The 25,731-nt window shown below is 46.2% G+C and overlaps 1 protein-coding gene across 1 annotated transcript in view; it reads left to right on the top strand.

The window, feature by feature from the left end:
- The first annotated feature begins 202 nt into the window (after positions 1–202).
- Positions 203–25,731, top strand: part of AMPD2 (adenosine monophosphate deaminase 2) — a 190,669-nt gene continuing 165,140 nt past the window's right edge. Inside the window, exon 1 of the mRNA XM_075335749.1 lies at positions 203–382. Within this exon, the coding sequence (XP_075191864.1) occupies positions 322–382 (61 nt within the window). The 5' untranslated portion in view covers positions 203–321. The remainder of the gene's footprint in view (positions 383–25,731) is intronic.

Below are 25,731 nucleotides of genomic sequence, written 5' to 3'. Positions count from 1 at the left end.
TCATGTCAGGAGGAAACAGCCATTTTTATTTGGTCTCACAATAGCTTGTGCAGAAAAAGCTCTCACAGAAAGCAATGCTGCGCTATGGCCATGCTATATAACGTCTTGGTGCCCATGGCTGCCTGCCCGGTGGCTACACATTCCCCACATGCTGAGCCTCACGACTCCATTCTGCGCGGCTCCCCTCACCACACTGTTGCTTGCAGAGGAGGCGGAGCCTGCGCTACCAACTGTGCCCGGCTCCAGCGCGCACCGCTCGGGCACTCCGCTATCGCCCACACACACAGAGACCGCTGTCGGGAGCACGGACTGCCAGGCACCATGGCCGCCAGCAAATCGCCATTCAAAAAGAGAGCCAGCCTTCAAGCCCCGAGCGCAGCAGGCGAGTATGGTGGTGCCATGGGCTGAGAGCGAGCGAGTGAGGCTGTCTGTAGGCAGCACAGGCACGTAGTACTACGGCGGCCGGTGCATCACCTGTAGCAACCTGCAGCCCTCAGGGGAATAGGAGCAGAAAATGGCGCGGGAGGGTCACTGAGTGCCCGGGTCTGCCACCTCAGGGTGTGGAAAGGGGACATGGCGCTGATAAGAGGGGACAAATGGCTGACAATTCCTGGGAGACATTTCCAGGCTGTGCAGCAGGGATGGCACACTGGAGCAGCCATACTCCTGATACAACATACTGTGATGACAGCCATCCCTGTGTGAGGCAATATGGCAGCGTTATGTTTAACTCCGGACAGTTTTTGTTTTTCGTTTTCATTTTTTCCTCCCCTTATTCCAAGAGCCATAACTTTTTTCTTTTTCCGTCCATATAGCCATATGATGCTTGTTTTTTGCAGGACGAGTTGTACTTTTGAATGACACCATTCATTCTGCCATATATTGTGCTGGAAAATGGGGAAAAAATTCAAGTGCGGTGATATTGCAAAAAAAAGTGCAATTCCATGAGTGTTTTTTTTTAGTTTTTTTATTTGCCATGTTCACTATATATATGACCAGGCATTATGATTCCCCAGGCCAGTACAAGTTCATAGATACCAAACGAGTATAGCTACATTTTTATATAAGTGGTAAAAAAAGAATATCTGAAATTTGTAAAATAAAAATATAGCGCTTTTGTCGCCATTTTCAAAGACCTGTAGGACTCACATTGTATGGGATCTGGGGCTCATTGTATGGGATCTGGGGCTCATTGTATGGGATCTGGGACTCATTGTATGGGATCTGGGGCTCATTGTATGGGATCTGGGGCTCATTGTATGGGATCTGGGGCTCATTGTATGGGATCTGAGTCTCATTGTATGGGATCTGGGACTCATTGTATGGGATCTGGGGCTCATTGTATGGGATCTGGGGCTCATTGTATGGGATCTGGGGCACATTGTATGGGATCTGGGGCACATTGTATGGGATCTGGGGCACATTGTATGGGATCTGGGGCACATTGTATGGGATCTGGGGCACATTGTATGGGATCTGGGTCACATTGTATGGGATCTGGGGCACATTGTATGGGATCTGGAACACGTATGGGATCGGGGCTCATTGTATGGGATCTGGGGCACATTGTATGGGATCTTGGCTCATTGTATGGGATCTGGGGCACATTGTATGGGATCTGGGGCTCATTGTATGGGATCTGGGGCTCATTGTATGGGATCTGGGTCACATTGTATGGGATCTGGGTCACATTGTATGGAATCTGGGGCACATTGTATGGGATTTGGGGCACATTGTATGGGATCTGGGGCACATTGTATGGGATCTGGGGCACATTGTATGGGATCTGGGGCACATTGTATGGGATCTGGGGCACATTGTATGGGATCTGGGGCACATTGTATGGGTTCTGGGTCACATTGTATGGGAACTGGGGCACATTGTATGGGATCTGGGGCTCATTGTATGGGATCTTGGCTCATTGTATGGGATCTGGGGCACATTGTATGGGATCTTGGCTCATTGTATGGGATCTGGGGCTCATTGTATGGGATCTGGGGCTCATTGTATGGGATCTGGGTCACATTGTATGGGATCTGGGTCACATTGTATGGGATCTGGGTCACATTGTATGGAATCTGGGGCACATTGTATGGGATCTGGGGCACATTGTATGGGATCTGGGGCACATTGTATGGGATCTGGGGCACATTGTATGGGTTCTGGGTCACATTGTATGGGATCTGGGGCTCATTGTATGGGATCTGGGGCTCATTGTATGGGATCTGGGGCACATTGTATGGGATCTGGGGCACATTGTATGGGATCTGGGGCACATTGTATGGGATCTGGGGCACATTGTATGGGATCTGGGGCACATTGTATGGGATCTGGGGCACATTGTATGGGATCTGGGGCACATTGTATGGGATCTGGGTCACATTGTATGGGATCTGGGTCACATTGTATGGGAACTGGGGCACATTGTATGGTATCTGGGGCACATTGTATGGTATCTGGGGCACATTGTATGGGATCTGGGGCACATTGTATGGGATCTGGGGCTAATTGACGACTTATTTTTTTGCGTTTTGAACTGGCGTTTTTAATTATACCATGCGATGTTTGGTCGCCTGTTATTGCAATGTTGTAACGACCAAAAAACCCCGTAACTCTGGCATTTTGATTTTTTTCTCACTACACCCTTTACGATCAGGTGATAGATCTTATATTGTGATAGATCGGTCATTACTGAACACGGCAATACCAAGTATATGTATTTTTTTAGTGTTTTATTTTCAATGGGGCAAAAGTGGGGTGATTTAAACTTTTAGTTTTGTTTTTTCTTTTATATTTTTTTTTTTTACATTTGTTATTGATTTTACTCTCCAATCACTTCTGGTGTTTAAAGCAAGGCTTCAGCATCCCTCAGAAAAGCAGAAATGCTGATCTTGTGAATGCCGGCGGATATGCAGTACCAGGCTGCGGCCACTTTCCAGAATTGAGCATATCTGGCCCTCTGCTGCCGCCGCCATCACCAAGCACAGCTAATCGGGTTGTCGGGTGTCAGACCCCGGATGATCAGACATTAACAACCTATCGTAAGGATAGCCCATCAATATAAAAGTAGTGGACAACCTCTTTAAGGGTACGTGCCCACGATCAGGACATGCTGCATGCTATATGTGGCGCGTCTTACTGGGCCATTAGTCTCCTCAGCAGGAGACCACAGCTGCTCGTGCCCATGATCCAGGCTCGGGCAGTTGTGGTCTCACTTCTGTTCTCTCTGCGGAGGACGCTTGCGACTCCCCAGCAAACAATTGACATACTTGGAAAGCCGCTCCACAGGTCAGTGTTTGCTGCGGAACAAACAAGCATAGTGGGCACAGGATTTCTAGAAATCCCATCCACTGTGCTTGTACTGTACATCACAGCATTTTGGACTCAGCTAAAGCATGCTGCGTCCATAATGCCGTGCACACTGATCGTGGGCACGCAGCCTTACCATATTCCACATTGGAGGTAAAGGGCTAGTCTAAACCCTAGCACAGCCCCATACCTTTATCCCTTCACCATATTTTACAGTAAGCACCATCCATTCTTGTGAACAACGCTTTCCTGGCATCTGCACACTCAACCATCAGCCTGCCAGACATTGAGCAGTGATTCATCAATCCAGAGAACACACTCAGCTGACACTTGGCATTGCGCTGGTGCTCCAAGGTTTGTGTGCAGCTGCTCGTCCATGGAAAAGTATTTAATGAGGCTCACGACACACATTTCTTCTGATGCTGTCACTTCCAGAAGCGTTTGCTGCTTTATAATGACTGATGCATAGGTGATTTTAATCTTACCCCTAGATGCTTTCACTTCACAGTAATTGAATTTATAATTGACTGGAGCAGATCTAGTACAGCAGAAATCTTACAAACTGATAAGTAGCAATGATATAGGGGTACAGATTCTCTTTTTGGAGTTTGGCCTAGGGTGACTTTTAGGTCATGCAATGCTCCCTGAGAATATAAGTATGCAAATAGCTTCTTCTCAGAAAAAAACAGCAGGGTTTCTATTGCCACCCCTTAACCCCTTAACACAAAATCAGTACAGGTTTGTGATTGCGGGGGTAATTGCACGTGGAGAGTGTTCAGGAGCTCACTGTGTACACCCAGTGTCGGTTCACATGTCCAAAGGAGCTGGATATCATTGTGTAGGTGTGGGATTTCCTTGGACATCAGCATGACGTACGGGCTATCCAGGTCATTAATTAAAGTGAAGAGAGTGTGAAATGTTTCTGGAGAATCGTCATCATCGGAGCTGTATCTAACCCAATCCATTCGACTAGAAGCTAGGGAAGGAAGTAAACATGTGTTTTTTTTTAGAATTGTAGACACTGACAGGCTTCGGAATGACAACGTTAGGGATACATGTCCCATAGCCTATACGGCTTATATGCCACTGAGGGCATTTTAGTAGGTAGGGATAAATTACACCACAGGTTCCCTTTTAAAAGCATAGTTAAAGGGAACCTGTCAGCTGATACATGCTGACCAAATCGCAGGCAGCATGTATCAGCCACCAGCTGTACGATCACAGCCATGTATGTTTAACTCTGAAACTCTGCACTTTTAATAGCTGCCTGGGACCGAGCTATTGACTATAGTCGTACAGGCGGGTCCCGGAATGATCTCCTCACCCATTGAAAGTGACTTATAAGTCTCTGCCTGTATGTGCGTAGAGGCATAGACTTGTCTGTGGCTGTCAGTGAGAAGCCGCAGGAAACCCACCTGTATGGCTAGTCAATAGTGTGGCTCAATCCCCAGCAGTTATTAAAAGTAACGTATGTTTTTCTCTGAAATGTTACAGGGTTTCAGAGTAAGGGCGGCGTTACACTGGACGATATATTGTGCGATTGCATGAGCGATCGCACCGGCCCCCGTCGTTTGTGCGTCATGGGCAATTTGTTGCCCGTGGCGCACAAAGTCGTTTACCCCCAACACACGCACTTACCTCCTGAACGACCTCGCTGTGGGCGGCGAACATCCTCTTCCTGAAGGGGGGGGACGTTCTGCGTCACAGTGATGTCACACAGCGGCCGCCCAATAGAAGCAAAGGGGCGGAGATGAGCGGGACGTAACATCCCGCCCACCTTCTTCCTTCCGCATTGCCGGCGGCCCCAGGTAAGCTGTGTTCGTCGTTCCCGGGGTGTCACACGGAGTGATGCGTGCTGCCTTGGGAACGACGAACAACCGGCGCGCAGAAGGAGGAACGACTTTATGAAAATGAACGACGTGTCAACGAGCAGCGATAAGGTGAGTATTTGTGCTTGTTCACAGTCGTTCGTAGCTGTCACATGCTACGATATCTCTAACGATGCCGGATGTGCGTCACGGAATCCAAGACCCCGACGACATGTGGCCCAATATATCGTAACGTGTGACGCCGACCTTAAACATACATGGCTGTGATCATGCAGCCAGTGGCTGATACATGCTGCCCATGGTTTGAGCAGCATTTATCAGCTGACAGGTTCCCTTTAAGGCTGAGGACACACGGCGAGTAAAGCGGAACGAGTGGAATGCGATAAAAAAAAAAAATGTTACTCTATGGGGCAGCTCCCATGAGCGATTTTTTTTCTCAGCCCTAATCGGACAGAGAAAACAATGGCAGCATGCTGCAGGTGGAATCCGATTCATTTTCACTCTCACCCATACAAGTCCATGGGTGCGAGAGAAACATCACGTTGCACTTGCATACACCAGTGTAATGCGAGTGCAGTGCGAGAATTGCATCAGCTGATAATGGAGGAGATAGGGAGATTAATCCCTCCCCCTCCTCCGCAGCGCCTGCCCTGTCCTCCGCGGCTGTGTTGCGATCGCAGGATTGCATCATAGTGCATGACAGTCGCATGACACTAGGCTTAGGGCGGCTTTGCACACTACGACATCGCAAGTGCGATGTCGGTGGGGTCAAATCGAAAGTGACGCACATCCGGCGTCACTTGCGATGTCGTAGTGTGTAAATCCTAGATGATACGATGAACGAGCGCAAAAGCGTCGTTATCGTATCATCGCTGCAGCCTCCGACATTTCCATAATGCCGGGGGAGCGACAGGTACGATGTAGTTCCTCGTTCCTGCGGCCGCACACATCGCTGTGTGTGAAGCCGCAGGAGCGAGGAACTTCACCTACCTGCCTCCCGGCTGCAATGAGAAGGACGGAGGTGGGCGGGATGTTTACATCCTGCTCATCTCCGCCCCTCCACTTCAATTGGCCGCCTGCCGTGTGACGTCGCTGTGACGCCGCACGACTCGCCCCCTTAGGAAGGAGGCGGGTCGCCGGCCAGAGCGACGTCGCACGGCAGGTATGTGCGTGTGAAACTGCCGTAGCGATAATAATCGCTACAGCAGCTTTCACTAGATATTGCACGTGCGACGGGGGCGGGACTATCGCTGCAGCATCGGTAACACATTGTTACCGATGTCGCAGCGTGCAAAGCCCGCCTTACACTCCAGCTGAGGGGGTGCCGAGTGTCATGCGATTCACTCGTATTAATGACTGTGGCTCCAGCCTAACAGAAAAAAACATGGCATGGTGCCATATCATTGCTATGGTCGATGACAAGATGAGTTCTGTAAAGGGTTGGTCATGTTTCAGTTTTGTCAGGTAGTCATTGGCTTGAAATTGTATATTTACAGTCATGGCCAAAAGTGTTGGCACCTTTGAAATTGTTCTTCTCCCATAAAATGATTGCAATTACACGTTTTGTCATACACGTTTATTTCCTTTTGTGTGCATATGAACATCATAAAAAAACAAAAAACATAAAAAGGCAAATTGGACATAATTTCACAGGAAACATCAAAAATGGGCCAGACAAAATTTTTGGCACCGACCCTCAACTTAATATTTGGTTGCACCTTTGGAATAAATAACTGCAATCAATCACTTCCCATAAGCATCAACAACCTTCTTCCACCTCTCACCTGGAATTTTGGACCACTCTTCTTTTGTAAACTTCTTCAGGTCTCTCATATTTGAAGGTGCCTTATCTCAACAGCAATTTTTGAATCTCTCCACAAGTGTTCAATGGGATTTAGAGTCTTACTCATTGCTGGCCACTTCAGAACTTTCCGGCACTTTGTTTCCAGCCATTTTTGGGTGTTTCTTGAAATTTGTTTAGGTCCATTATCCTGCTAGAAGACCCATGGCCTTGGACGCAAACCCAGCTTTCTGACACTGGGCCACTACATTGTGGCTCAAAATCCTTTAGTAGTCTTTAGATTTCTTGATGCCCTGCACACAGAACCAAGTGCCAGAGGCAGCACAACAACACAAAACATCTTTGAACCGCCACCATATTTGACTGTAGGTACTACCCTACTGTATTCTTTTCTTTGTAAGCCTCATTCTATTTTCGGTAATCAGTAGGATGGTGTGGTTTACCAAAAAGCTCTGTTTTGGTTTCATCGGTCCACAAGACCCTTTTCCAGAAGTCTTACTTTTTCTTAAAGGAAATCTGTCCACAGGATTTTGCTATATTATCTGTAGACAGCATGCTGTAAGGGTTAAAACATAAAATTCAAATATGTCTCTCTTGTCAAGGATGGGGCTGTTGTTTTCCTGCAATATTTATTTTAGCTTCAGGACCTTATCATTCCTGCACTACATTGCCTCTTGCATGGCAGTCCAGCATGCCCCCTTCTGTGACGTAGCAGATTACTGTCCATGGATATTGTATAGAGTGCCTGGTGTGGGCGGTGGAAGCTCTCTCAGCTCTGCTGCATTGCTAAATATAAAAATTCTGATGGTGTCAGAACTACTGCATCCAGTAAACTAAGTGATACATAGTTGGATTCAGGATATCTTTGTCTCATTATGCTGCTCTCAGATGAGGTAGCAAAAACCCGCTGACAGATTTCTTTAATGACATCTGCTATATATTTGGAGTCATTGTCCAGCTACAGAATACATTTGGAACCAATCAGATGCGTCCTTGATGGTATTACATAATGGTTTAGCATCTGCCTGTATTTCTCAGAGTCTCTGGGATTGCATGAACAGTCAGAAGAATATGTACAGGCCTACATCCACAGAAGTTAGTTCTCCAAGATGTTTAGGACACCCTCCCTGATGAGCTCCATCAAAAACTGTCTACAAATGAGCCAAGGATAATTGATGATGATTTTAATGCAGCAAGGGGATCACACCAAATATTGTTTTGATTTAGATTTATTATTTTATTCATTTTGCATTTTGTTAGTTGATAAAAAATAAACTAATAACACTTCAGCTTTTTAAATCATTCTATGCTAAATGTTTTCCACAGCTGTCTAGAATGTTTGCACTGTACTGTGTATATATATGTGTGTGTGCGTAAGTAAATACATTACTGTATGTACCTACAATCATGGCCTAAAATGTTGGCACCCTTGAAATTGTTCCAGAAAAAGAAGTATTTTTGCAAGAAAATTTATTGCAATTACATATATTTTTTTATTCACATGTTTATTCCCTTTGTCTTTATTAGAACAACACACAAAAAAAAGCTTATTCGACATAATTTAACACAAAACTATAAAAATGCGCCGGACTTAATTGTTTGAAACTTTCCAAAATTTGGGGGTAAACAACTTTGTTTTAACCCCTTCACGACCATGGACGGATATATCCGTCATGGAGCGTGTCCCGTTAAGCCCCGCCCCCTGCCGCGGGTAGGCGGCGGCGGTCGGCACACATCAGCTGTTTTCAACAGCTGACATGTGTGCCTGCTAGCCGCGGGTGGAATCGCTTCCACCCGCGGCCATTAACCCCTTAAAGTCCCCAGACCCCAAAGTCTGGCAGCAAGATCGAAATGCGCGCGGCCATGTTTTTTACTTACCGCCGCCCCCACCGGAAGTCACGTGCGTGATCACGTGACTATCGGTGGTTGCCATCGTAGCACAGGGTCATGTGATGACGCCTGCAGCTATGATGTTTCACTTTCGTTTTCCCTCGGCACGGAGCAGAGGGAAAAAGAAAGTGACTGTATCTGCTGTTTACAGCTGTACAGCTGTGATCAGCAGATAGATATTAGCGATCGGATTGCTGATCGCTATAGCCCCCTAGGGGGACTAGTAAAATAAAATAAAAAAAGTAATAAAAAAAAGTTTTAAAAAATAAAAAAAAAACAAAAAACTTAAAAGTTCAAATCACCCCCCTTTCCCCCCATTGAAAATTAAAGGGTTAAAAAATAAATCAATATACACATATTTGGTATTGCTGCGTTCAGAAATGCCCGATCTATCAAAATATAAAATCAATTAATCTGATTGGTAAACGACGTAGTGGCAAAAAAATTCCAAACGCCAAAATTACGTTTTTTGGTTGCCGCAAGTTTTACGCAAAATGCAATAACAGGCGATCAAAACGTAGCATCTGCGCAAAAATGGTACCATTGGAAACGTCAGCTTGAGACGCAAAAAATAAGCCATCACTGAGCCATAGATCCCAAAAAATAAGAAAGCTACGTGTTTCGGAAAATGGCGCAAAACGTGCGCCACTTTTATTGGACAAATTTGTGAATTTTTTTAACCCCTTAGATACAAGTAAACCTATACATGTTTGGTGTCTACACCGACCTCAGGCATCATACCCACACATCAGTTTTCCCATATAGTGAACACCGTGAATAAAACATCCCAAAAACTATTGTAAAAACACCAAAAAACAAAAACTCCTAAAAACAGTATTTATTATATCTTAATATTAAAAATGCTCCAAACAGAGCACAATAACTCCTATATTATCAAGTAAACTGGTCAAGTGTGGTGGAAGGAAGGACAAAAGAGGTAAGAGCCAAAGTGACAGGAGGAGCGCTGATTATCTCGACACTCAAAGTAGAGCTCTAGGTAGCATAACTCCAATAATTTAATTTTTCAGATTGAATACCCTATTATTCTAGGGGGTGTGAAGAAGGGGATAGTCTAACCCTCCCTTTTATCTACCTACCAACGGAGGTGCACCATAAAGTGTTGGGTACCCCCCGCTCCTCGTCGGCTTTCCCTATTCTGTCCCTTTGACCCGCAAGTCGCAGGAACAACCACCACCAAGAATAGAGAGTGCACAATAGTCATAAGGTCATTATCAAGACTGGTTACCTGGATTGGCAACCCTGATGCAACTTATCCTTTATAATAAAAAGGAGAAAAGGAGATGATGCTTATTAGTGTATTTGCATCAAACTTGGAAATCCATAAACAATGTTTACTAAAGTTTGGTCATCATGGATGTGATAGCCAAACTATAGCTGTACATATATATGTTCCTGCACAGCTATACAGATGGAATTTGGTAATAGTATACCGATGATGTTTAATAGTAACATGTAAACCCAACAGGGAACTTATCTGTTAGGGTCACTGATAACAAATCCCAATCCCGACGCGTTTCCCCCCTATTTATGTCTTTAGGGGTTCATCAGGGGAAGAACCAAGGATTTCATCATATCCAAATCATCAGTTTCATAAATTTTCTTTCTTAGTTGGTTTGGCTTTCCTGGTGGTATCAGGCCGACATCAGTAGCCTTTAGTAGTGGCAAAACGTCTGGCATGTATTACCCGCTAGTGCTCCAGGTATAATGACCCCAAACACACCGGGCAGAAAAACCCCCCTAAAGACATAAATAGGGGGGAAACACGTCGGGATTGGGATTTGTTATCAGTGACCCTAACAGATAAGTTCCCTGTTGGGTTTACATGTTACTATTAAACATCATCGGTATACTATTACCAAATTCCATCTGTATAGCTGTGCAGGAACATATATATGTACAGCTATAGTTTGGCTATCACATCCATGATGACCAAACTTTAGTAAACATTGTTTATGGATTTCCAAGTTTGATGCAAATACACTAATAAGCATCATCTCCTTTTCTCCTTTTTATTATAAAGGATAAGTTGCATCAGGGTTGCCAATCCAGGTAACCAGTCTTGATAATGACCTTATGACTATTGTGCACTCTCTATTCTTGGTGGTGGTTGTTCCTGCGACTTGCGGGTCAAAGGGACAGAATAGGGAAAGCCGACGAGGAGCGGGGGGTACCCAACACTTTATGGTGCACCTCCGTTGGTAGGTAGATAAAAGGGAGGGTTAGACTATCCCCTTCTTCACACCCCCTAGAATAATAGGGTATTCAATCTGAAAAATTAAAGGGAACCTGTCATCAGAAATTTAGCTATAAAGCTAAAAGTTCCCCCCTCTGCAGCTCCTGGGCTGCATTCTAGGAAGCTTCCTATAGATTTTGTGTCACCTTTTATCCCAAAATAAACACTTTATAAACTGGTACCTTTTCGTATGTAAATTTCTTAATTTTCCATGTGGGAGGGCTGTCTGATGTACGTTGCTGTTCCTCCATCATATTGACGCCGCCCCCGAACGCTGAATTTGAAAGTTCAGGACACCGCCCCTGGGTGCCCGTGGTCCAGCGCATGCGCTGTTCCACTGTAGCGGTGCCGTGCACTGTGTGCACGTGCGACCGCTGTGACGCTTTGCGCGGGCACGAGGTTATGGGCGGCGCTGTTAGTGTCATCAGTAAGTGCCGCCCATAACCTCGTGACCGCACTTTCCCCTATTCCTCCAGCGTTATGCGCAAGCGCTGGAGGAATGATGCCCGGACGTCCCCTCCTTCCCATCATGCTCAGCACGAGGTTATGGGCGGCACTTACTGATGACACTAACAGCGCCGCCCATAACCTCGTGCCCGCGCAAAGCGTCACAGCGGTCGCACGTGCACACAGTGCACGGCACCGCTACAGTGGAACAGCGCATGCGCTGGACCACGGGCACCCAGGGGCGGTGTCCTGAACTTTCAAATTCAGCGTTCGGGGGCGGCGTCAATATGATGGAGGAACAGCAACGTACATCAGGCAGCCCGCCCACATGGAAAATTAAGAAATTTACATACGAAAAGGTACCAGTTTATAAAGTGTTTATTTTGGGATAAAAGGTGACACAAAATCTATAGGAAGCTTCCTAGAATGCACCCCAGGAGCTGCAGAGGGGGGAACTTTTAGCTTTATAGCTAAATTTCTGATGACAGGTTCCCTTTAAATTATTGGAGTTATGCTACCTAGAGCTCTACTTTGAGTGTCGAGATAAACAGCGCTCCTCCTGTCACTTTGGCTCTTACCTCTTTTGTCCTTCCTTCCACCACACTTGACCAGTTTACTTGATAATATAAGAGTTATTGTGCTCTGTTTGGAGCATTTTTAATATTATGATATAATAAATACTGTTTTTAGGAGTTTTTGTTTTTTGCACTAGTACTCCTAGTTTTTCATTTGTTTTGGTTTCAAACCAAAAACTATTGTGCCATCACACTTTTTTTGCAATTTTTCCGCATTTGGAATTTTTTTGCTGTTTTTCAGTACACCATATGGTAAACTTATGGTTTCATTTAAAAGTACAACTTGTCCCGCAAAAAACAAGCCCTCATATGGCAAGATTGACGGAAAAATAAAAAAGTTACGGCTCTCGGAAGAAGGGGAGCAAACAACAAAAACGCAAAAACGGAAAGTGCCCCGGGGCTGAAGGGGTTAAGCATGTGATGCTCATTCTAACTCACCCGTGGCAAATAACAGTTGTGGGCAATATGAAAATCACACCTTAAACTAGATAAGTAGGGGAGAAGTTGATTCAGTCTTTACATCGTGTGTCTGTGTGTGCCACACTAAGGGGTACTTTACACGCTGCGACATCGCTGCCGATATATCGTCGGGGTCACGTCGTTAGTGACGCACATCTGGCGCCGGTCGCGACATCGCAGCGTGTAACACTAATGAGCGACGATCAACGAGCGCAAAAACGTGCAAAATCGTTGCTCGTTGACACGTCGTTCATTTCCATAATATCGGTACTGCTGCAGGTACGATGTTGTTTGTCGTTCCTGCAGCAGCACACATCGCTATGTGTGACGCCGCTGGAACGACAAACATCTCTTTACCTCTGGAAAAGGAGGAAGGAAAGAGGTGGGCGGCATGTTCCGGCCGCTCATCTCCTCCCCTCCTTTTCTATTGGGCGCCGGTTCAGTGACGCTGTTGTGACGTTGCTGTGATGCTGAACAAACCGCCCCCTTAGAAAGGAGGCGGTTCGCCGGTCACAGTGACGTCGGTGCATAGGTATATGCGTGTGACGCTGCCGTAGCGATAATGTTCGCTACGCCAGCGATCACCACATATTGTGCCACCGACGAGGGCGGGTGCTATCGAATGCGACATCGCTAACAATCGCTAGCGATGTCGCAACGTGTAAAGCCCGCCTTAGTTTGGAGAACAAAAAGTGAAAAAGAGAACTGTTTGAGGCAGGGCTATGGAGTCGGAGTCCATTTTGTGGTTTCGGAGTCAGAGTTGGAGTCAATATAAAGTGGACTGACTCCTTAAATATATAATAAATTGGGTACAGTAGTTCAATGCAGCATGTGCTGAATATTTTTTTCATAAAAATTTGCGAAAGTTTTGGAATGTCCTATAAATGTCTGTTCTATTCTTAATCAAAGGATCTCTGCTTTTAGTTGAGATGAATCTGTGCTGCACTTTATGTACATAAGTAGTGACGCTCCTCTACAGATGAGGGTAAAAACATACTGGGAAGGAAGGAACGCCTGCACTCATCTCAGAATTGCTAGAACAGGTTATTGCTATTGTAATTGCCAATGCTTCAAACATGATAAGTAGAATTAAACTGATGAATGAGAATAATGAAGGTGAACAACAGCTAGAAGAAAATTTAGATTCAGTATGTGTGAGCTGGAGCCACAGTCCTGTTCCCGTAACTGAGGAACAATCAGATATTACTACAGCAAAATGATCCTTTAGAATGAGACGTTCTTGTTGAAGCTGCTTCACAACTCTTTCCTATATCACATGTGCTGTGTTATGCACATGCTGCAGCCGGCAATAGGAGATATTCTGCAAAAGGGACATGCTGGAACTCTGATTGGCAAAGTAAGGAAATTGGTTATTGCCGCCAGAACAAGTGGATTCCAGTGCTGAAAGAACCTGACCAAATAGACGCATATCTTACACCATGTATAAGGCCTAGGCCGAAGCGAGTTGTTTTTTGTCCTCCCCTAATGATTTGATGTCCTCATGTTTAACTACCTGGTGATTTTAACAGAGTAAATTAACGTGGTTTTTACCTTTTATGTTTATTTGGCCCTGTTCAACTAAAGGGGGCTTTACACGCAACAACGTCGTTGCATGTGAAACGTACGAACGTCCGCTAACGATCAAAATTACTCACCTAATCGTTGATCGTTGACATGTTGTTCTAATCCCAAATATCGTTGCTGTTGCAGGACGCAGGTTGTTCGTCGTTCCTGAGGCAGCACACATCGCTACGTGTGACACCCCAGGAACGAGGAACAGCACCTTACCTGCGTCCTCCGGCAACGAAGTGGGCGTCACTTTCTTTCGGCTGCTCTCCACCCCTCCGCTTCTAATGGACAGCTGCCGTGTGACGGGCAGCCCGTGACGCACAACCGATGGGGGCGGGTGCTTTCACCAGCGAAATCACTAGCGATGTTGTTGCGTGTAAAGCAGCCTTTAGTGTAGAGAGGTTGTTCTCTAGCCTTAAAATAGTTGAGTCAGATTTGAGGTCATCTATGAAGGGGGATCTGATGGAGGCGATACTATTTCTCAGAAAAAATTAATAGACTGCACAAATGTTATTCAGTATGTTTTTGTTGACAGGGCCTCTACACCAGAGGTCCCCAACCTTTTTTGCACCAGGGACCGGCTTTAACCCCTTCAGCCCCCAGCCTGTTTTCACCTTAAAGACCTGGCCATTTTTTACATTTCTGACCAGTGTCACTTTGACAGGTTATAACTCTGGAACGCTTCAACGGATCCTGGCGATTCTGAGATTGTTTTTTCGTGACATATTGTACTTCATGTCAATGGTAAATTTAGGCCGATATTTTTTGCGTTTATTTGTGAATATTTTGGAAATTTGGCGAAAATTTGGAAAATTTCGCAATTTTCAAAATTTGAAATTTTATGCCCATAAATCTGTGAGATATGTCACACAAAATAGTTACTATATAACATTTCCCACTTGTCTACTTTACACCAGCGCAATTTTTGAAACAAATTTTTTTTACGTTAGGAAGTTAGAGGGGTTCAAAGTTCATCAGCAATTTTTCATTTTTCCAACAAAATTTACAAAAAAACTTTTTTAGGTACCACATCACATTTGGAGTGACTTTGAGAGACCTAGGTGACAGAAAATACCCAAAAGTGACCCCATTCTAAAATCTGCACCCCTCACACTGCTCAAAACTACATCCAAAAAGTTTATTAACCCTTTAGGAGCTTTACAGCAACCAAAGCAATGTGGAAGGAAAAAAATGAAAATTTTACTTTTTTACACAAAAATGTTACTTTAGCCATTAAATTTAGCATTTTCACAAGGGTATCAGGAAAAGTGCACCATAAAATTAATTGTGCAATTTCTCCTGAGTACACCGATATCTCATATGTGGGGGAAATCAATTGTTTCGGCGCACGGCAAGGCTCGGAAGAGAAGGAGCATCATTTGAATTTTTGAAAGCAAAATTGTCTGGAATAATTAGCAGATGCGATGTTGTGTTTGGAGACCCCCTGAGGTGCCTAAACAATGGAGCTCCCCCACAAGTGACCCCATTTTGGAAACTAGACCCCTCATGGAATTTATCTAGATGTTTATTGAGCACTTTGAACCTCTGGGGGCTTCACAAAAGTTATTAACTTTGAGCCGTGAAAATAAAAAAAAAAAAATTAACACGAAATTGTTACTTCAACCAGGTAGCTTTTTTTTCCACAAGCGTATCAGGAAAAATTGCAACATAAAATGTATTGTGCATTTTCTCCTGAGTACACAGATACCTCATATGTGGTGGAAAGTAATTGTCTGGGCACACGGCGGGGCTCAGAAGAGAAGGAGCGCCATTTCACATCAAAATTGGTTGGAATTATTAGCGTACGCCATGTTGCGTATGGAGACCCGCTGAGGTGCCTAAACAATGGAGCTCTCCCACAAGTGACCTCATTTTGGAAACTAGACCCCCATGGCATAAATCTACATGGGTAATGAGCACTTTGAACCCTCACGTGCTTCATACATTGAGGCATAAAAACAAAAAAGTACTTTTTTTTTTTTCCACAAAAATGTTATTTTAGGCTCAATTTTTTAATTTTTACAGGGGTATCAGGATAACATGGACCGCAAAATTTGTTGGGCAATTTGTTCTGAGTACGCTGATACCTCATATGTGGCAGAAAACCACTGTTTGGGCGCACGGCAGAGCTCCAGAGGGAAGGAGCGTCATTTGACTTTTTAAATGGAAAATTAGCTGGAATTGTTAGCTGCACCATGTTGCGTTTGGAGATCCCCCTGATGTGCCCAAACAGTGGAGCTCCCCCACATGTGACCCCATGTTGGAAACTAGATCCCCCCCCATACAAAGAAATATTAGTTTGGCAAAATAAAAAATACAGACGTCAGTAAAAAAAAATAAAAAAAAAAATATATAATATATATATATATATATATATATATATATATATATATATATATATATATAAAATGAGCGCCTGCAACTGACACTAAAGCAAGTGCCACACGTGAGAGCAATGCACAAATCTCGCATCGCATCACCCGACACAGCCGCACACTCCTGTCTGGAAGAGAGCGACCGTGCCGGATGATGCGGAGTGAGGCTTGTGCATCGCTCTCACATGTGGCACTGGGCTGACCCTTACAATATTCAGTAAAAAATACTGTAATTGACGATTACTACAGTATAATTTTGCTGGCCCTACACTAAGTTTATTTGTATTTCTTTCTTAGTTTACATAAAAAAAATTAGGACGAATGCACGGATGTGCTGCAAAAAGGGGGGGGACTAGGTGGGATGGAAAAAAGATGGATGGAGGATAGAAGAGGGAGCAACGGATGCAAGAGCAGCGGAGGATGGGATAGGGGGCGCGGCGGAGGATGGGAGAGGGGGCGCGGTGGAGGATGGGAGAGGGCGCAGCAGATGGAGGAGCGGCGGAGGAAGGGGGGGCGAGGGGAAGGGTGGAATGGGAGTGGGAGGTGAGATTGGGGATAGCTACCTTACAGAATGGATCTAGGCAGCAGGATTGCAGCAGATCCGGGAGGGGGGAGAGGGGGCAGAGGATTAAGGGGATGGGAGAGAGCAGGCAGCAGATCAGGGAGGGGGCAGAGGCTGATGGGGGAGTGAGGTGGCAGATGCAGGGGCGACGAGGCTGATGGGGGAGTGAGGTGGCAGATGCAGGGGCGAAGCGGCAGATGCAGGGGCGCAGCGGCAGATGGGGAGAGTGCGGCGGCTGATGGGGAGAGTGCGGCGGCTGATGGAGAGAGTGCGGCGGCTGATGCAGGGGCGGTGGAGCGGCTGATGGGGAGAGTGCGGCGGCTGATGGGGAGAGTGCGGCGGCTGATGGGGAGAGTGCGGCGGCTGATGGGGAGAGTGCGGCGGCTGATGAGGAGAGTGCGGCGGCTGATGCAGGGGCGGTGGAGCGGCTGATGGGGAGAGTGCAGTGGCTGATGGGGAGAGTGCAGCGGCAGATGCAGGGGCGGTGGAGCGGCTGATGGGGAGAGTGCAGTGGCTAATGGGGAGAGTGCAGCGGCAGATGCAGGGGCGGTGGAACGGCTGATGGGGAGAGGGCAGTGGCTGATGGGGAGAGTGCAGTGGCTAATGGGGAGAGTGCAGCGGTAGATGCAGGGGCGGTGGAGCGACTGATGGGGAGAGTGCAGTGGCTAATGGGAACAGTGCAGCGGCAGATGCAGGGGCGGTGGAGCGGCAGATGCAGGGGCGGTGGAGCGACTGATGGGGAGAGTGCAGTGGCTAATGGGAACAGTGCAGCGGCAGATGCAGGGGCGGTGGAGCGGCAGATGCAGGGGCGGTGGAGCGGCAGATACAAGCAGGCAGCAGAAAGAAAGCAGTGGCGTCAGATGCAGGGGGGGGGCGCAGCGTGAGAGCAGTGGCGTCAGATGCCTCCATGCATCTGACGCCGCTGCGCCCCCCCTGCATCTGACGCCACTGCTTTCTTACTGCTGAGTAGCGGCGTAACATGCAGGGGCGCAGCCGGAAAGTAGCGGCGTCACATGCAGGGGGAGAGTAGCGGCGTCAGATGCAGGGGCGCAGCGGGAGAGCAGGGGCGAAGCACATGGAGCAGGGCAGCGGTGGATCGGGGGCTGTGACTCACAGATGGGCGCCCGCAAGGATCGCTCTCCTCAGATTCCACGGAGGGAGAAGCTAAGGAGAGCGATCTCCTACAGCGAGCTCACCCGGTCCCAGATGCACGGTACTGCTTGGAGAGATGGGTCACAAGGCCGATCTCTCCAATCAGAGCTTGGGGCGGGTGCAGTAAAGCACACTGAGCTCCAGCCAATGGCCAGTGCTGCAGCTGCACTGACATAGCTGGATTTCAATGCTTCAGCCATTTTCAATGGCTGAAACATAACACTGGCTGTGATTGGCTGAGCGGCGTTCGTCAGCCAATCACAGCCTCCGTAGGTCCGGGAAGGAGACACCACCCCTCCTGAGGTCAGGTACAAGTCCTCTCCTTCCCGAATCTACAGTTTTTTAAAACCGATGGCGGTGCCCGGTGCTCTGGTGCCGCGATTCCGCCATGACGGATGTATCCGTCATGGGTCTTTAAGTACCAGGGCACCATGACGGCTAGATCCGTCAAAGGTCGTGAAGGGGTTAAGCAAGACCAGTTTTCCATGGCCCGGTGGGACATGGGCGGAGCTTTGGTCATATGGGGGCGGGGTTATGGAGGGGTGGAGCTTAGTGCATACTTATATAATTACTACAATTACTACATTATAGCACTGCTATACGCACCAGACAGCGCTGTATGGGGAGGATGCTGGCAAGACCTCGGTGTACAGCGCTGCTAAGTAGCAGCACTGTACATTGAGCGTCAGTGTATACAGCACTGCTGCTTAGCAGCGCTACACACTGAACACCGGTACCGGGAGCCGCATCAATGAGGCCAGTCTGCTGCCCCGCCCCGACACGCCCCACATAACATGTTCTGCCGGGGGCGAGTCAGTGAGGAGAGCCTGCCGCCCCACCCCGTCAAGTACATACCATGCTGTGCTGGAGGGCCGTGTCACTAAGACCTGCCCGATGCCCCGCCCCGTCCCGTGCAACAGGTACCATGCTGTGCTGTGGAGGGCTGCGTCACAAAGACCTGCCCGATGCCCCGCCTTATCCTGCATAATGTTCTCTGCCGGGGGCTGCGAGCTGTCACGGCTGCGGCAGAGAACATTATCAATCCACACAGAGCGTGCTCTGACCAGGCGCAGGGCCGCAGAGCTAGCTGTCAGTGGCGCCGCGGACCCCCAACGGCCCGGTCCTGGTCCGCAGACCGGCGGTTGGGGACCTCTGCTCTACACCATTCCAAAAGACTGGGTCAGTGTAGAGCCAGTGATTCTCATACAAAGAAAAGAAATGTGTCAGAAGACACTTTTTGTTCGACAATCCAGGGACACTTATGGTGTAGTTGTCAGTTGTGGACTGCCTTTGTCAGCGCGGGAGTCTTTTTGGGACGCCAGGGCCTGTGCAATATTGGGCAACAATAGGGCATCAAGATCTCACCATGACAGATCATCTGATTGAGTAGTTGCAGCTGGGCTGATGAACCGATTCCATATAATCCTGGATCAACACAACTGGTGTGACCATTCTCATTATACTCTCACTGTGATTGGCATATTGTTTAGTGTAGTTATATACCGTATGAGCTCAGTTCCCTCATATAATAAGTACTGATTCACCATTGTGGTTGGTGCTGTGTACAGCATATACAGTATCTTCTGGAAGGAAGAAGGTTTTCGACCACTGTCCGGCTTGAATTTACATGTGTTGTTCTTTTTTAAGTATATATTTTCATCTTAACATTAAAGGCTAGATTTTATCAGTAGGTTCACTTTTGGTTTATTATTAATATTGGTGAGCTAGTATTTTAGTATTTTTCCTCTCACTATTTTCTATAAGTTTTTGTTGAAAACTGTTTTTTCCCCACTTACTGCATAGTGCATTTAATCCCATCACGACCGGCCGATTTTGTGCTTTCCGATTTTTTTTCGCCATTCTTCCGAGAGACATAACTTTTTTATTTTTCAGTCAATATAATCATGTGAGAGCTTGTTTTTTTGTGGAACGAGCTGTACTTTTAAATAAACCATGAGTTTTACCATATAGTGTACTGTAAAACGGTAAAAAAACTTCCAAATGCGGGAAAAATTGCAAAAAAAAGTGCGATTGAATGATTGTGAACACTGTGAATAAAATATATAATATATATAAAATATTTTATTCACTGTATTCACTATATGGTAAAACTGATGTGTCTCTGTGATGCCTCAGGTCGGTGCGAGTTCGTAGACATCAAACATGAATAGGTTTACTTTTATCTAAGGCACGGGTGGGGAACCTCCGGCCTGCGGGGCCGTATGTGGCCCCCGATTAATTTTTTTGCGGCCCCTGGGTACATTCCAGGGGACCGCAGTACTCAGGCGGCAGGTGCGGTCTTGTCGGCTGCCGGACCTTTAAATCCCTGTGTGGCGCTCATACCATTAGTTTCTCAGCACGCTGGCCTGGTCTGTGCCAGCGTGCTGAGGACGTATTTTGTGGGCGGGGTAAGCGTGAGTGCACTGCTCTCCTGTCCCACAGAAGAAGAGGAAGCATCAGGTTTACCGGACTCCCTTTTGTAGATGCCTCCCGCTGCTGTGAGCCTCCCGCGGTGCTGTGTGACTCTTGCCTCCAGCGGTGCTGTGAGCCTCCTGCCACCCGCTGTGCTGTGAGACTTCTACCACTCACAGTGTTGAGAGCCACCACCGGTGCTGTGAGCCTCTTGCCTCCTGCGGTGCTGTGAGCCTCCTGCCTCCCGTGGTGCTGTGAGCCTCCTGCGGTGCTGTGAGACTCCTGCCTCCATTGGTGTTGTGAGCCTCCTGCCACCCGCGCTGCTGTGAACCTCCTGCCACCCGCACTGCTGTGAACCTCCTGCCACCCACGCTGCTGTGAGCCCCCTGCCACTCGCGCTGCTGTGAGTCCCCTGCCACCTGCGCTGCTGTGAACCTCCTGCCACCCACGCTGCCTGGAACCTCCTGCCACCCACGCTGCCTGGTACCTCCTGCCACCCGCACTGCTGTGAGCCCTCCTGCCTCCCGTGGTGGTGTGAGCCTCCTGCCTCCCGCGGTGCTGTGAGCCTCCTGCCTTCCGTGGTGGTGTAAGCCTCATGCCTCCCGCGGTGCTGTGAGCCTCCTGCCTCCCGCATTCTCTGTGTCTCCTGCCTCCGCTGCTGTGCGTCTCCTGCCTACTGCTGCTGTGGGCCTCCTGCTGCTGTGACACCCTCCACCCAGTGCTGTGTACTCCCCTAGTACTGTGAACACCCACCAGTTCTATGTGCCCCCCTCCCAGTGCTTTGTGCCACCCCCACCCAGTGCTTTGTGCCTCCCCCCAGTGCTGTCTGTGCCCCCTTAGTCCTGTCTGTGTCCCCCAGTTCTATTTGTGCCCCTCTAGTGCTGTCCGTGCCACCACCAGTGCTGTCCGTGCTGCCACCAGTGCTGTACGTGCCTTGCAGTACTGTCTGTGCCCCCCAGTGATGTCTGAGCCCCAACCCCTCCTGTGATGTGTATATGCCCTCAGCCCCTCCTGTGATGTGTATCTGTCCCTATTCAATCCTGTGATGTATATATGTCTATAATCCCTTCTATGATGTACAGTATATATGCCCCCAGTCCCTCCTGTGATGTATATATGCCCCCAGCCCCTCCTGTGATGTATATATGCCCTCAGCCCCTCCTGTGATGTATATATGCACTCAGCCCCTCCTGTGATTAATATATACCCCCAAGCCTTGCTGTGATGTACTATATATATGCCTCCAACCCATTTTGTGATATATATATATATATGCCCCTAACCCCTCTTGTGATGTATATATGCCCCCAGCCTCTCCTGTGATGTATGTGCCTCCAGTGTCTATGTGATGTGTATGATTTACAAATCTGTTGACTGCGCTCCAGACCGAGACAAACTTGGAAAAGCAGTTGTGAGAAGCAGCATGAACAATATCACCGAACATCACAGCCGCATAAAAGAGAAGCAGCTGCAGCCACCATAATAGGGGTGTAAGGGTGAGTTAATTAACTTGACAAAATATATTAGGGTAATTTTTAAGCAAATAATTTAGTGCGGCCCCCGAAGGTTGGTAGAAATTTCCAAATGGCCCCCGGCAGAAAAAAGGTTCCCCACCGCTGTTCTAAGGGGTTAAAAAAAAAATCAGAAGTTTGTCCAAAAAAGTGGGGTACGTTTTGCTCCATTTTCCGCGACTCGTATCGTTCTCATTTTTTAGGATCTATGGCTCAGTTACAGCTTTTTTTTGCATCTTGAGCTGACGGTTTTAACGGTACCATTTTTGCGCAGATACTACATTTTGATCGCCTGTTATTGCATTTAGCGCAAAATTTGTGGCGACCAAAAAGTTTAATTTTGGCGTTTGGAATTTTTTTGCCGCTATGCCATTTACAATAATAGCAAAGTGAATGATAGAAATTACGCCTAAAAAATAACCTTTAATATTTCCAAATAGTAAAAAGGTCAGAAAAGGACCTGTATTAAAATGGACAAGACAAAAAACAAATACAAAAAATATTGCCAGAAACCATTTATCATGATCCTGAAAACAGACCAACTGGATTTTCCTGGTCTGGATGGAATTATTGTGCCATGTTGTGTGGGTCATTATTGTGACCAGAAATTTGGAGTTCTCTCCCCTGATGATATAAGAAACGCGTTGGGAGAAATATGCACACCACTGGATGTATGTTTGGAACCTGTGGGGATCCTGAGTCATACAGTTTAGGACCAGGTTATCTTGCCTTGGTAGCCAGAACCATCCAGCACCAGTGCTTTACCAACTAGGGAATAGGTTACACGGCAGATGGGGTAAGACCGTTCCTTTTCCTATAATCTCGTCATTGCCGTTTTTTTGCGGCATTTGTCACTATTGGATACAGTATTTACATCAATAATTATAAGGTGATTCAAGAAAAGCCAGTTGGTCTGTTTTCAGGATCATGATAAATGGTTCCTGGCAATATTTTTTGTATTTGTTTTTTGTCTTGTCCATTTTAATACAGGTCCTTTTCTGACCTTTTTACTATTTGGAAATATTAAAGGTTATTTTTTAGGCGTAATTTCTATCATTCACTTTGCTATTATTGTCCATTTTCTCAGTGAATTGTTACCCAGTAGCTATCTACTACCCGCTATGCCATTTACCAATCAGATTAATTGATTTTATATTGTGATAGATCGGGCATTTATGAATGTGGCGATACTAAATGTGTGTATATTTTTTATTTTTTTAACCCTTTAATTTTCAATGGGGTGAAAAGGGGGTGATTTGAACTTTTAGGGTTTTTTTATTTTTTCAAAACTTTTTTTTTTTAAACTTTTACTAGTTCCCCTAGGGGGCTATATGGATCAGCAATCTGATCGCTTATTCATTTGTTCTGATCAGAACAGCATCGCTCAGACCAAGAGGAATGATCATCTCTTGTAACAGCCAGTACTCGGCTGTTTTTTTTACAGGACCTTAGTCATGTGAGCACAGGAGTCATCACATGACCCTGTGCTACCATGACAACCACCGGATCCACATGATCACGTCACGTGACGTCCGGTGGAGGCCTTGTGAGTTAAGTTATAGCACGATCACTATCATAAAGGCGCTGCCACATATTGACAGCACCATTTAAGGGGTTAAAAGACACGGGCGGAACGCGATTCCGCTGGTGCCTGGCAGGAACACATGTCAGTTGTAGAAATAAGCTGAGATGTGTCGCCGATCATTAACACTATGACCGCTAGGATGTAAGATTACTGCCCGCAGTCATTAAGTGGTTAATAAAGTTTTTTGTGTTCTGAATTTGTATTCCAATAAATATCCTTTATGTTCTATCTAAACAGCTTGATTGTTGTATCATAATAATGATTAAAAGCCTGATGTTACCATTTTACTACAGTAAATGTATTACTTAAAGATGAGTTATGTATGAGGGAGTCGGAGTTTGAGTCTAATGCCGGCGTCACACAGTACGATATACAGTCATATGAAAAACTTTGGGCACCCCTATTAATGTTAACCTTTTTTCTTTATAACAATTTGGGTTTTGGCAACAGCTATTTCAGTTTCATATATCTAATAACTGATGGACTGAGTAATATTTCTGGATTGAAATGAGGTTTATTGTACTAACAGAAAATGTGCAATCCACATTTAAACAAAATTTGACCGATGCAAAAGTATGGGCACCTCAACATAAAAGTGACATTAATATTTTGTAGATCCTCCTTTTGCAAAAATCACAGCCTCTAGTCGCTTGCTGTAGCTTTTAATGAGTTCCTGGATCCTGGATGAAGGTATATTTGACAATTCCTGTTTACAAAACAATTCCAGTTCAGTTAAGTGTGATGGTCGCTGAGCATGGACAGCACGCTTCAAATCATCCCACAGATGTTCAATGATATTCAGGTCTGGGGACTGGGATGGCCATTCCAGAACATTGTAATTGTTCCTCTGCATGAATGCCTGAGTAGATTTGGAGTGGTGTTTTGGATCATTGTCTTGCTGAAATATCCATCCCCTGCGTAACTTCAACTTCGTCACTGATTCTTGCACATTATTTTCAAGAATCTGCTGATACTGAGTTGAATCCATGTGACCCTCAACTTTAACAAGATTCCCGGTGCCGGCATTGGCCACACAGCCCCAAAGCATGATGGAACCTCCACCAAATTTTACTGTGGGTAGCAAGTGCTTTTCTTCGAATGCCGTGTTTTTTTGCCTCCATGCATAACGCCTTTTTGTATGACCAAACAACTCAATCTTTGTTTCATCAGTCCACAGGACCTTCTTCCAAAATGTAACTGGCTTGTCCAAATGTGCTTTTGCATACCTCAGGCGACTCTGTTTGTGGCGTGCTTGCAGAAACGGCTTCTTTCGCATCACTCTCTCATACAGCTTCTCCTTGTGCAACGTGCGCTGTATTGTTGACCGATGCACATTGACACCATCTGCAGCAAGATGATGCTGCAGGTCTTTGGAAGTGGTCTGTGGATTGTCCTTGACTGTTCTCACCATTCTTCTTCTCTGCCTTTCTGATATTTTTCTTGGCCTGCCACTTCTGGGCTTAACAAGAACTGTACCTGTGTTCTTCCATTTCCTTACTATGTTCCTCACCGTGGAAACTGACAGTTTAAATCTCTGAGACAACTTTTTGTATCCTTCCCCTGAACAACTATGTTGAATAATCTTTGTTTTCAGATAATTTGAGAGTTGTTTTGAGGAGCCCATGATGCCACTCTTCATAGGAGATTCAAATAGGAAAACAACTTGCAAGTGGCCACCTTAAATACCTTTTATCATGATTGGATACACCTGCCTATGAAGTTCAAAGCTCAATGAGGTTACAAAACCAATTTAGTGCTTTAGTAAGTCAGTAAAAAGTAGTTAGGAGTGTTCAAATCAAGAAATTGATAAGGGTACCCATACTTTTGCACCGGTCAAATTTTGTTTAAATGCGGATTGCACATTTTCTGTTAGTACAATAAACCTCATTTCAATCCAGAAATATTACTCAGTCCATCAGTTATTAGATATAAGAAACTGAAATAGCTGTTGCAAAAATCCAAATTGTTATAAAGAAAAAAGGTTAACTTAACATTAATAGG

This window comes from Anomaloglossus baeobatrachus, chromosome 2 (assembly GCF_048569485.1).
Source record: "Anomaloglossus baeobatrachus isolate aAnoBae1 chromosome 2, aAnoBae1.hap1, whole genome shotgun sequence".
Lineage (NCBI taxonomy): Eukaryota > Metazoa > Chordata > Amphibia > Anura > Aromobatidae > Anomaloglossus > Anomaloglossus baeobatrachus.
Note: the sequence above shows the minus strand (reverse complement) of the source record. Positions and strands in the feature narration are given on the sequence as shown.